This window comes from Symphalangus syndactylus, chromosome 2 (assembly GCF_028878055.3).
Source record: "Symphalangus syndactylus isolate Jambi chromosome 2, NHGRI_mSymSyn1-v2.1_pri, whole genome shotgun sequence".
Classification (NCBI taxonomy): Eukaryota; Metazoa; Chordata; class Mammalia; order Primates; family Hylobatidae; genus Symphalangus; species Symphalangus syndactylus.
Genome location: NC_072424.2, coordinates 96,291,304 through 96,303,578, shown reverse-complemented (window position 1 = coordinate 96,303,578; position 12,275 = coordinate 96,291,304). Strand labels below are relative to the sequence as shown.

Genomic DNA, 12,275 nt, shown 5'->3' with positions numbered 1-12,275 from the left:
TTGGTCTCGTCAAGTTTCTTCTGGAATACTTCAGCGTCTTCAAGAGTCAAAAACTTCAACCGGAGAGCCAAAGTTTGTTACTGCTTTGAGTGCCACGAGCCTATCTTGAGTATTAAAGTCCAAACGTCCTGCTGGCACTACTTCTGTAATCTCCATTTGTTTTGCTGTGTGAAGTGTCCCAGTATGGCCTTCATCTTCAGGTAATATCTCCAACTCATAGGGCCCTGGAATCCCCTCCTTTTGTTAAAACATCCAGCAAACTATCTGTCATAACATATGGATAATCTTGGCATAAGGCTAGAAACTCATGGTTGCTGAAATTGCTTGGAAGATCAGTCTTCCCCCATAGGTTGCATAGATTAAATCTGAATTATCCTTGCTGATATTTGTAAACGTGGAGTCATAATGCAGTACATAAGAACTCTAGGGTCCATAATTCAAATATAACCCTGGAGTTACTTTGTTCCTTTTATCCTCTTTGAACCCCTGCAGAGTATTCACTCCAGACTGAAGTCTTCCAGTTGTCATTCCCAGTCTCACAGGGCAGTATCCTGGCTCTCCTACAGTGGGATCCACAGGATGGAGAAGTCCCAGTCTTCTTGTTCCGTCTGGTTTTCTTCTTTCAAATTCCCACTGACTGTTAACAAGCCACGTGGTCAGCTTTCCTCCAGATTCGTTCACGATGCAGTCAAGCTGCTCCTACTGTCTCTCTAAATTACTGCTTTTAAACTTAAAAGCATATCTTTGTCTTTCTTTTTATTTTCTTTGCTGGGACTCTTGCTTGTGCTTCGGCATCTCCAGAGTCCTCTCTCTCCCTCTCAGCCAGCAGCCTCCATCCTCCCCACTCTGTGAGATGTCTGTTCTGTCTTTCTGCTTTCAAGTTTTTTGCAAGGTAGCCATGAAGTCTATGCTCTGCTTCAGGCTCTGAATTTTTCCTGGCTAAAAATTTTCATCTCTGAGTGTAACAGCTTCTTTGCAGCTTTATAATAAGTGGTCTCTGGTTTGTTGTAAATCATGGCATTAGTACATATTGGTTTGAAGTTATCCATTAGTTCTTCATTGTTCTTGATCTTTTCTTTGGTGTTGCTGAGATCTATTGGGTGTTTAATGATGATGGAGTAGCCAGGAGCAATAAAATCACAGAAAATGAAAAGAGCACTTGGATCTTTTCTCTGCAGTTGTCTCATCAGTTGATTCATGCTCTCAGGCTCCAGCTGGGTCTCATGGGCTGTCTTCTCAAGAGGGGCCTTGTGCTACCCGGTGCACATGCTAGCCCCCTGCATTGACGCACGGGGTTTGGTAGGCCCCGCTCCTACCCTCCAGCTCACCTGGCCTAGACCAGAAGCGGCATTCCAAGGCCTGGGCCTGGCATGGGAGGTGGTCACCAGGGCCTGGTCAGACATGGGCAAGGAGCACAAGTCAGAGAAGCACCTCTACAAAGAGTATGTGGAAAAGCCCTTGAAGCTGGTCCTCAAAGTAGGAGGGAAAGCAGTTACTGAGCTCTCCACGGGCAGTTTGGAGCACGGCTCCAGCCTCTTCAGAGACAAAAACAATCATGACAAACACAAGGACAGAAAGTGGAAAAAGAGAAAGAAAGGAGAGAAGCCAGTTCCAGGGGAAGAAAAGGGGAGAAAACAGAGAATTGAGGAGGACAAAAATAAGCAAGATCAAGACCATGTGGAGAATGAGGCAGAAAAAGACTTCCAGTGTCATGCCCCTATGAGATTAGACTTGCCTCCTGAGAAGCCTCTCACAAGCTGTTTATCCAAACAAGAAGTAGAACAGACGCCTCTTCAAGATGTTTGTTTGTTTGAGACAGGGTATTGCTCTGTTGCTTAGGCTGGCATGCAGTTGCACAATCATATGTGCAATTGTAGCTTGTAGAGCACCCGATTTTGTTGCTGTTTGGGGCAATACTTGTAGCCTGCATGGACCTTGGGACACTGAACAAAGGGGGCGAACGCAGGAATAAAAGACAAAGACAAAAGAGTGTAATTGGAAGAAGGGGTCAGGGGGTACCTTGCCTCTAGTGGACAGGTGCCCTGAGCTTTTTCAGCCTTCTGAATTTATTAGGTAAAAGAGATAACGAGAAAGCGGGGGTGATTGTCCGGTAATTATCAGTTGGCCTGTTTGGTTCACAGCAGGCTTGCGAGACTGCATCCTTCGAACAATAGGTGCTAGATTTCCCAGTAGATAACTTCACAGAGCCCAGCGCCAGGGAGTGGTCCTCAGCAAACCTTTTGGCAGCAGGTGCAGTGTGAGTTTGCCCATATCCTGCATTCACAATAAATAGTTTGCTGTTTGATCATATAGCCACCAGTGGAATGCTAAGTTGGTCACGATCCCTTTGGCATTTTCAGCTCCCAGCAGTAGCGCTCACTACAGCCTCCATCTCCTGGGCTCAAGCAATCCTTCTGCCTCAGCCTCCTGAGTAGCTGGGAGTACAGGTATGTGCCACCATGCCTGGATAATTAAAAAAAAATATTTTAGTAGAGGCAAGGTCTCACTATGTTGCCCAGGCTGGTCTTCAACTCCTGGGCTCAAGTGATCCTCCTACCTTGGCCTCCCAAGGTGCTGGGATAACAGGCATGAGCCACTGCACCTAGCCAGGACTTTTTTTGTGTGGATTCTTTTTGACATTTTATGAAGATGATCATGTTATCTGTGAACAATGACAGTTTTATTTCTTCCTTCCTTTCCAATCAGTATACCTTTTATGTACTCTTTTTGTCTTATTGCATTAGCTAGCACTTCCAGTATGATGTTGAAAAGCAGTAGTGAGGGGACATTCTTGCATGCTTTTTTATCTTGGTGGGGAAGCTTCAAGTTTCTCACCACTGTAAGTATAACGTTAGCTATACTTGTATTTTGTATATGTTCTTTATTAAATTGAAGAAGCTCCCCTCTATTACTAGTTTGCTGAGAGTTGTTTTGTTTTGTTTTGTTTTTTGCTTTTTTTGAGACAGAGTCTCACTCTGTCCCCCAGGCTGGAGTGCAGTGGTGTGATCTCAGCTCACTGAAACCTCCGTTTCCTGGGCTCAAGTGATTCTCCTGCCTCAGCCTCCCGAGTAGCTAGGACTACAGGCGCCTGCCACCATACCTGGCTAATTTTTGTATTTTTAGTAGAGACGGGGTTTCACCCCATTGGCCAGGCTGGTCTCAAACTCCTGACCTTGTGATCCACCCGCCTCAGCCTCCCAAAGTGCTGGGATTACAGGCATGAGCCACCGTGCCTGGCCAAGAGTTTTGAATCGTGAATGGGTGTTAGATTTTGTCAAGTGCATTTCCTGGATTTGACATAATCATATTTTGTCTTCTTTAGCCTGTTGGTGATGGAGTACCTTAATTGATTTTCAAATATTGAACTTCTAGTTTCTTTTCTTTTGCTTATTTCAGATTTACTTTTTCTAGTTGATGTTTTCTACTTTTTCTGATTTCCTAGGTGGAGGCTTAGATGATTTATTTTAGATCCTTTTTTTCTTATCTAATATATGCATTCAATGCTATAAATTTCTAAGTACTGCTTTCACTGGATACCACAAATTTTGATAGGTTGTATTTTCCTTTTCATTTAGTTGACATTTTAAAATTTCCTTTTTAACCTATATATTATGTAGAAGTGTGTTATTTAATCTCCAGGTATTTTGGGATGTCCCAGCTGTCTTTCTGTTTTTGATTTCTAGTTTAATTCCACTATGGTCTGACAGCAGACATTGGATGATTTTTTATCTTTTTAATTTCTTAAGATGTATCTTATGGCCCAAAATGTTGTCTGCTTTGGTGAATGTTCCAGGTGAGCTTGAGGTGAATGTGTAATGCTGTTTCTGGATGAGTAGTCTACAGATGTCAGTTACAGTTAATGGATTGATGGGGCTATTGAGATAAATTACACCTTTACTGATTTTCTGCCTGTTGGAACTGTCCGTTTCTTTTTTTTTCTCTTCCCCTCCCTCCCTCCCTCCCCTCCCTCCCTCCCTCCCCTCCCTCCTTCCCTCCCTTTCCTGCCTTTTTTCTTTCCTCTCCTTTCTCTCTCTCTCTCTCTCTTTTTTTTTTTTTTTACAGGTTGGGTCTCACTGTGTTTCCTAGGGTAGTCTCAAACTCCTGGGCTGAAGCCATCCACCTGCCTTGGCCTCCTAAGCTGCTAGATTTGTCCATTTCTGATACAGTTGTTAAAACCTCCAACTGCGATAGTAGGTTAATCTGTTTCTCCTTGCAGTTCTATCAGTTTTTGTTTGATGTATTTTGATGCTTAGCTGTAGATTTTTTTGTAGTGTTCCACACTTTCTGTCTTTTATCATTTGTATTTATTTTTATTTTTTGTAGATATGGGGGGTCTCACTATGTTGCCTAGGCTGGTCTTGAACCCCTGACCTTAAGTGACCCTCCTGCCTCAGCCTCTCAAAGTACTGGGATTACAGGCATGAGCCAACCATTTCCCAGTCATTTTAATTGAGCATTTTATATTAATCAATTTTTCTCTTTCTACTTTATTACACTTCTCTTTTTACATTCTTTCGTGGTTGCCCTATAGTTTTCATTTACATTTGCAACTAATCCAAGTCTTCTGTCAAGTAACCCTACACCACCTGAAGGTAATGAATCATACCTTATAATAAGTACCATATAATAGCAAAATACGTCTAATTCCTCCATCTTCCTTCTCATCCTTGTATCATTGTTATCAGTCATTTCACTTATTCATAAGCGTATGTATACATACATGCACACATACACAGAAACATACATAAATGATTACATTTTTGCTGTAATTAAAATGTCACTTGTTAGATCAATTAAGAATAATAAAGGTTTAAAAATTTTTACCTTCACTTATTCCTTCTCTGATGCTCTTGCTTTCTTTGTCTAGATGTGAGTTTCTGACCTGTGTCATTTCCCTTCTCTCTGAAGGCTTTTAACATTTCTTGCAAAGCAGATATACTGGCCAGAAAATCCTTCAATTTTTATCTGTGGAAGTCTTTCTCTTTCATTCTTGAAGGATAACTTCACAGTGTATAGCAGAAGTCCCTAACCTTTTTGGCACCAGGGTCTGGTTTTGAGGAAGACAATTTCTCCACAGACCTGGGGAGGGGGTGTGGTTTTGGGATGATTCAAGCACTAACATTTATAGTATACCTCATTTCTATTATGATTACATTTTAATATATAATGAAATAATTGTACAACTCACCATAATGTAGAATCAGTGGGAGGCCAGAGCTTGTTTTCCACAACTAGACCGTCTCTTCTGGGAGTGTTGGGAGTCAGTGACACCCAAAGCCTGTTGATTATGTCCAGTCTACTCTGTAATCTCATTTTGGTTGCTATCATTGCAGAAAACCCTGCTTCACAAAGATAGGATGTTGGAAATGGAAGCAGGCTTTTCAGTGCTTTTGTGGCAATCTCAGGATATTCTTCCTTGACTTTAATCCAAAATGTATGGAGACTTGAAGTTGTCTCAAACATACTTTTAAGGCCACTGTCATTTGCAGTCTCAAGCAGTTGATTCTCTTCTAGTGTGGACAGAGTTGATGCACCTGGCAACTTACAAGTGGGTCGCGATCCATTTCTTCCCAGTTTGGGTTTTTTTGTGGTTGGGAATTAATGCTCAGATTCTTTAGAAAGCTGAGATAGGTGATCCATGTACCAGCTGGGAGAAAGAAGGCCCTGGCTCAGTCTCTTTCAAGATCTCTGCTAATGTTTGAAACATGTCAAAAATCCCAGTGTTTATGCATTGCCCCCATAATACTAGTTTGGCCTTGAATGCAGCCACTTTATCTGTTGACTTGAATACCATTGTCATTCTCCCTTGAAGTGACAACAGATTGAGTTCATTGAGCAGGTTGAATGTATCACATAAGTAAACAAGTTTTGTGAGCCATTCTGTGTCACTGAAATGTGTTGCCAGTGGTGACTGTTTTTCTAAAAGAAATCTCTGGAGTGGCTCTTGTAACTCAGAAACTCTGGCCAGTAATCTACCTTTAGAAAGCAATCACTTCTGTGTATAAGAGATGACGTGTGTGCCCTGCGTCCATCTCCTCACAGAGCTGCACCATCAGATGTGGGTTAAAGGCATGTACTTAATGTGGTTGATAGTTTTAAGGATATCCTGCAAAGTGTTGCTAAGTTCAGGTGACATTTTTCAGCTAGCCAGCATTTCTCTATGGGTGATACAATGTGTGGAGTCACATGCAGAAGCGACCATCTGACCCAAGTTGTGAAATCAGAAAGACACCCAGTTATGGAAGCCTCTCTGTGCATATACTGACACAAAATGACCAATTCCGTTTTTCTGATATGTAATCATTCAAAGACTTGAATAATTCTGCAGCTGTGGTGTTGGTTGGCAATAAAAGTGCATATGACATATCCTCATACACATCCTCCTGAAAATATATCACACAAAAACAAGCCTTGTTGTCTTGTCAACATTGATAGACTTTTCAACCTGGATTGCATACCACAGTGACTCATTCATCCTCTTTAACAACTGTGCCTCAATATCCTCTGCTGTTTCATCAGTTCATTTTGTTGTGATGATGGCTGAAAGATGAACACATGTCACCTTTTGAACTGCAGCGTCTCCTAAGAGTTCATGACAAATGTGCTTGGCAGCAGGAAGGATCGCCTCTTCACCAATAGTAAAGGGCTTTGTATTAGTCTGTTCTGATGCTGCTATAAAGAACTGCCTGAGACTGGATATTTATAAAGGAAAGAGGTTTAATTGACTTACAGTTCCGTGTGACTGGGGAGGCCTCAGGAAACTTAAATTCATGGTGGAAGGGGAAGCAAACACATCCTTCTTCATATGATAGAAGGAAGAAGTGCCGAGCAAACAGGGAAAAGCCCTTTATAAGACCATTAGATCTCAGGAGAACTCACCCACTATCATGAGAATGGTAGCATGGGGGTAATCGCCCCCATGATTCAATTACCTCCCACTGAGTCCCTCAACATATAGGGATTATTGGAACTACAATTCAAGTTGAGATTTGGGTGGAGACACAACCAAACCATGTCATTCCGCCCCAGCACCTCCCAAATCTCATGTTCTCACATTTTAAAACACAATCATGCCTTCCCAACAGTCCCCTAAAGCCTTAACTCATTCCAGCATTAACCCAAAAGTCCAAGTCAGAAGCCTCATGTGAAACAAGGCATATTGTTTTTTAAGGTTTTTTTTTTCTTTTTCAGTATTGGAAGTTTCTGTCGTCATATCCCCAAGTTCAGGAATTGTTTCCTCAGCCAGGTCTACTCTGCTAATGAGTTCCTCAAGGACATTCTTTATTTCTGTTAGTGTTCTCAGTCTTCAGCATTTCTTTTTTATTCTTTTCTAGAATTTTTATCTCTACACTTACATTATCTGTATGTTCTTATATACTGTCTACATTTTCTATCATAATCTTACTAATCCTAGTTGTCAAAAATCCCTGGTCTGATAATTCTGACATTCTTGCCATATCTGACTCTCTGTCTGATGCTTTTTGGTCTCTCCAAACTGCGTTTTTTGCCTTTTTGCCTGTCTTGTAATTTTTGTTGAAAGTAGACATGATGTCCAAGGTTTAATAAGTGTGGTAAATAGAGCTTTAGTAATGCAGTGGTAAAGTGTGCAGGGAAGGGGAAGTATTCTATAGTCCTGTGATTAGGTCTCAGTCTTGGTGAATTTGTTCCTCTGGATTGTGAACTTCAGCATTCTAAGATTTTTTCTTTCCCCACCCTTAGGCGGGACAGGATGGCAGGAGGGCGATGGAGTTGGTATTTCCACAGGGAAGGCCAAAGGAGCTTGATTTGTGTATTAACCCTCCTTTTTGCGGAAGGCTGGAGTTGGCTGGAGTTGGGTTATTTCCTTTACCCCAACTAGGTTAAGCAGTTTAGGCTCTGGTAAAATAGTTTCCCCTGATGGCAGGCATTTTTAAGAACAGAATGCTCTGGCATATTTTAAATGGTTCCTTTTCGCCTCCCCCTGCGAGAAACAGGATGGGATTTTTCTCTGATACTCACTGATGATCTTGTAGAACTGGAGGTAAAACTCACAGACGTATGGAAACCTCCTGTATGATTGGGTCCCCATGGAATTTTTAACTCTCAGATTTATCTACTCCAAGTCTCTAGCAATTCATTAGTTACAGATTTTCCCACCCTGGCTCTTCTGCTAATGGGTTTTTGCATTATTAGGTTATGATCCTCCATTTCTACCTATCCTTTTTTTCCAGTTTTGGAGGCAGCAGTTTGCCCTGTGACCTCATTTCTCTCACAGACTTTAGAAGACTTGTTGATATTTCAGTTTTTTCAGCTTTTTATTTTTATTTTTTTAGGACTGAGTGGTGACTTCTGATCTCTTTACATGCCGGGCTAGAAACTGGAAGTCTGTATTAACTTTTTATAGTTTCATAGCCTAGCCATCTTCCTGAGTTCCATATCTACCTTGCTGCCCGATGTCCGTCTCTACTTGTATATTCAAATGAAATAATAATCATAGACTCTAATTATATTAAGTATATCTGCTTAAGTATAACCTATTTTTCTATATAACCTACTGTTCTTCTTTATATTTACTTTTGCCCAGAAGATAATCTTCCACGTTACTTAGACAAAATCTTAAACCTTGGTTATCTTTAACATTTATTTTCCATTTACATCTTTAAACAATCATTTTCTCTAAATCCTCTCACCCTGCTTCCAGTTTCTTCATTCTGTTCTCCATGCTCTATTTCAGCTCCTTGTTTCTTTTCAGCTAAATTAGTTAGAATAATTTCTTTAAACGATAACATCCATATTCATTCTCAGAGAATCTTGTTCACTGCATCTAGCTTTGTCCTATTTCTTCTAGCACTGTCATGTCTTTTTCCTCTCATCTCTTCCCTTTCATCAGACTTGCTGAAAGTCTAGACACTAGACAATGCTGGGGAATATAGAGATTTACAAAGCCAAGTTCACAATTCTTGGAATTCTACAGGAAGGTTGCAACCTAGATTTGTAAGTTTTCCCTTTTATTCCGCCCACTTGTAACCTATAAACATGACATGATACTCTCTGTATATACTTTTTAACCTTTTTAAAAATGTTCTTTCTAGAATGCCTGTTCCTTTTTCCATTCTTGCCAGAATCTCCCTGTATTTCAAAATCTGTCTCAAAAGCCGCCTCTCCAGTAAAGCCTTTTTCCTCATTCGCTCAATGTCTTCATGTATCCTACTTCCTCCCAATACTTTGTACTTAACATGGCCTTTATTTGGCTACCATATTTATTCAGTTCTATATTACAATCATCTAAAGGCTTCTCATGCCTCTGATTAAAATTTGAGTTTGTAAAGGGTGAGTCTGCCATCTTTGAAATAGCCTGGACATGATAAATGCTATTTATGTAATGGTTGAATTGCATGCTTACCTTTTGGGAAAGTATCAGTTCTTCAAGGCCTAGTTCAAATTTACTTCTGTAACACCCTCCCTTAGCTACTGCACGTGTAACTATCTTAGCACTTAGTTTCATTGTCTTTTTTTGGTCTTTTTGTGTATGACACATTAAACTGGTGGGATCTTACTTTATTAACTGTAGAATCCCCAGCACCTAGCACAATGCCTAACGTATGTGCTTTGTAAATATCTTTTAAATAAATGGAAAAATAACCTCTTTCTTTGCTTTTACAGTACTTTGTTGATATCTTTTTACAGCACTTAACCACATGCTGATTTGTTTGAAGGAATATTTGTATTTCCTGCCTTCCTCTTCCAGATTTTTATCCTACATGGGGGAGAGGGAATATCTTCCCCTTGAAAAGAATTTCCTTCAAAGCCTTGCTCATAGAAGCAATAATACATTTATTCATTCAACAATTATTTTGTGAGTACTTATTTTGTGCCATTTTTTCTATGCAATAGGGAATATAAGATGGACACTTTGAGATGGACAAGAATCCCTGATTCATAGATCTTACTTTCTAGTTAGAGAAACATTCGATTAATACATATTGAATTTAGTATTAGCTGGAAATGATTACCTGTGAAGAAATTTTTCTTTAGTTTTATTTATTTACATAGAACTTTCACTTCTATATGATTAATGAATATACTGTACTATTTACATGTTGAAGTATACTTTTAAAATCAAATAATAGCTCTTTCATGAAGTTTCTCCTATATGCTGGAAACGTTACATACTTTATCTTTCTTCAAAAAACACTGCAAAGTAGGTTTTATTGTTTCTGTTTTAGAGATGAGAAAACCGGGGTTTTGAGATGGTAAGTAATTTGCTTTCATTATGGTACATAACTAGGAAGCAAGATAGCTGGAATTTAAATCAAGGTGTGTCTGTTCATATAGCCTATATGTACTGTTATATTATACTTCATTTCCAATTTCTTCACATTTGTTCAAGACAAACTTTTAAAGTCTTACCTCCTTTTTTTCTTTCCTAACAGCCACAATATGAGAACACTTCACTCCAGACACCATTTTCAGAGGAATCAGTTTCCCATTCCCAACAAGGGGAATTTGAGCAAAAGCTTGCATCTACTGAGAAAGAAGTTTTACAGCTTAATGAGTTTCTCAAACAAAGACTAAGCCTATTTATTGAAGAGAAGAAGAAACTAGAGGAAAAAGTAGGTTTTTGTTATAAAGTTGAATTAGGTCAACAACATTTCCTCAGCATATAATTATTTGTCTGTCATTTACCCTGTCAGGTGTCATGCCAGGTTATATATACATTTATGTGGAGGTGATTAATTTTGTAGTAACTTTTGAGAAGCCCTCTGCTATCTGCAGAAATCCAAGGATTTTCTTTGAGGATAGAAATGCTCCTGTGGCCGGGCGCGGTGGCTCACGCTTGTAATCCCAGCACTTTGGGAGGCCGAGGCAGGCGAATCACGAGGTCAGGAGATCGAGACCACGGTGAAACCCCATCTCTACTAAAAATATAAAAAATTAGCCGGGCGTGGTGGCGGACGCCTGTAGTCCCAGCTACTCGGAGAGGCTGAGGCAGGAGAATGGCGTGAACCTGGGAGGCAGAGCTTGCAGTGAGCCGAGATTGCGCCCCTGCACTCCAGCCTGGGCGACAGAGCGAGACTCTGTCTCAAAAAAAAAAAAAAAAAAAAAAAAAAAAAGAAATGCTCTTGTATGTCTTTCTAACAAAAAGTAAAATCTTTAAAAAATTGATTGCCTACACCAAATAACTGTTCTCCTTTTCCTTATTGAATCTATGATTTCATTTTTTTTGTCATGTTGGGCATAAAGTGTTGGTAAATGAAGCTGGCCTATCTTTAATAATGATGCAACTTAAGTTATTAAACAGAAGCCCCTGATTCAGAATAAGAAGCTAAAAGCCAAATACACAGACAGGAACACTAGATGTGTGTGTGTGTGTGTGTGCGTGTGTGTGTGTTACACTGCTGATGAGAATGTAAATGAGTACAACAACTATGGAAAACAGTGTGGAGACTCCTTAAACAACTAAAAGTAGAACTAACTACCATTTGATCCAGCAATCCCCCTACTAGGTGTCTGTCCAGAGGAGTGGATGTCATTACATCAAAAACACTTGCACATGCATGTTTATAGCAGCACAATTTGCAATTGCAAAAATATGGACCCAGCCTAAATGCCCATTGACCAATGAATCGATAAAATGTGTTGTGTGTGTGTGCTTTTTGATTATTATCAGTATAATTTTGACTTTTCATGGACTTCATATTAATGAAATTACATGGTATATATTCTTTTATTCAGTATCTTTGAGATTTATTTTTATAGCTACATGTATCAGTTTCTATCTATTGCTGAGTGGTGTTTTTCATTATAAAGATATACCACAGTGTATCTATTCTCCTCTTGATATTTGGATTTTTAGCATTTTGGAGAAATTATGAATGAGGCTGCTATGAACGTTCTTGTACAAGATTTTTTGTGTATGTGTGTTTTCATTTATCTTGGATAAATACCTGGTAGTTGAATTGCTGGTTCATTGGTTTTGTAGAGTCAATATTTAACTTACAAGAAACTACCCAAATGATTGTACCATTTAATACTCCCACTACTAGTGTTGAGAATTCCAGTTTCTCCACATCCTCCCAAATCCATTCTTGATAGCTCAAAGGACTTAACTTTTAACAACAAAGGATCCAGTCATTTTACTTCTTTGGTTAAAACTAATTTATGCCATCCCATTGTATTTTCTCTTTTCGTTGTAGAAAGAACATTTAATACAAGATGTACCCTTTTAACAAATTTTTAAGTGTATAATTCAGAACTATAGGCATGATATTGTCCAGCAGATCTCTAGCACTTAT

The 12,275-nt window shown here is 39.5% G+C and overlaps 2 protein-coding genes across 28 annotated transcripts in view; one reads left to right on the top strand and one right to left on the bottom strand.

The window, feature by feature from the left end:
• CEP85L (centrosomal protein 85 like) overlaps positions 1-12,275 on the top strand; it is a 243,813-nt gene that overhangs the window by 202,019 nt on the left and 29,519 nt on the right. For all 13 annotated transcript variants that reach the window (XM_063620768.1, XM_063620780.1, XM_055262504.2 and 10 more), the window contains one exon: positions 10,413-10,592. In XM_063620768.1, coding sequence (XP_063476838.1) covers positions 10,413-10,592 — 180 coding nt within the window. The remainder of the gene's footprint in view (positions 1-10,412; positions 10,593-12,275) is intronic.
• The window catches only part of PLN (phospholamban), a 91,561-nt gene that overhangs the window by 56,471 nt on the left and 22,815 nt on the right, over positions 1-12,275 (bottom strand). The window contains exon 1 of one of the 15 annotated variants that reach the window (XR_008654023.2): positions 4,825-5,060. The exons of 11 other annotated variants lie outside the window; for them this stretch is intronic. Coding sequence is in view for 1 of the 4 variants with exons in the window: in XM_055262574.2 (XP_055118549.2) it covers positions 4,825-4,891 (67 nt within the window). In the remaining 3 variants the exon portion in view is untranslated. Of the gene's footprint in view, positions 1-4,824; positions 5,065-5,188; positions 5,648-12,275 lie in introns of those variants that run through there. 3 more of the 15 variants (XM_055262613.2, XM_055262574.2, XR_008654026.2) reach the window with 3 other exon arrangements.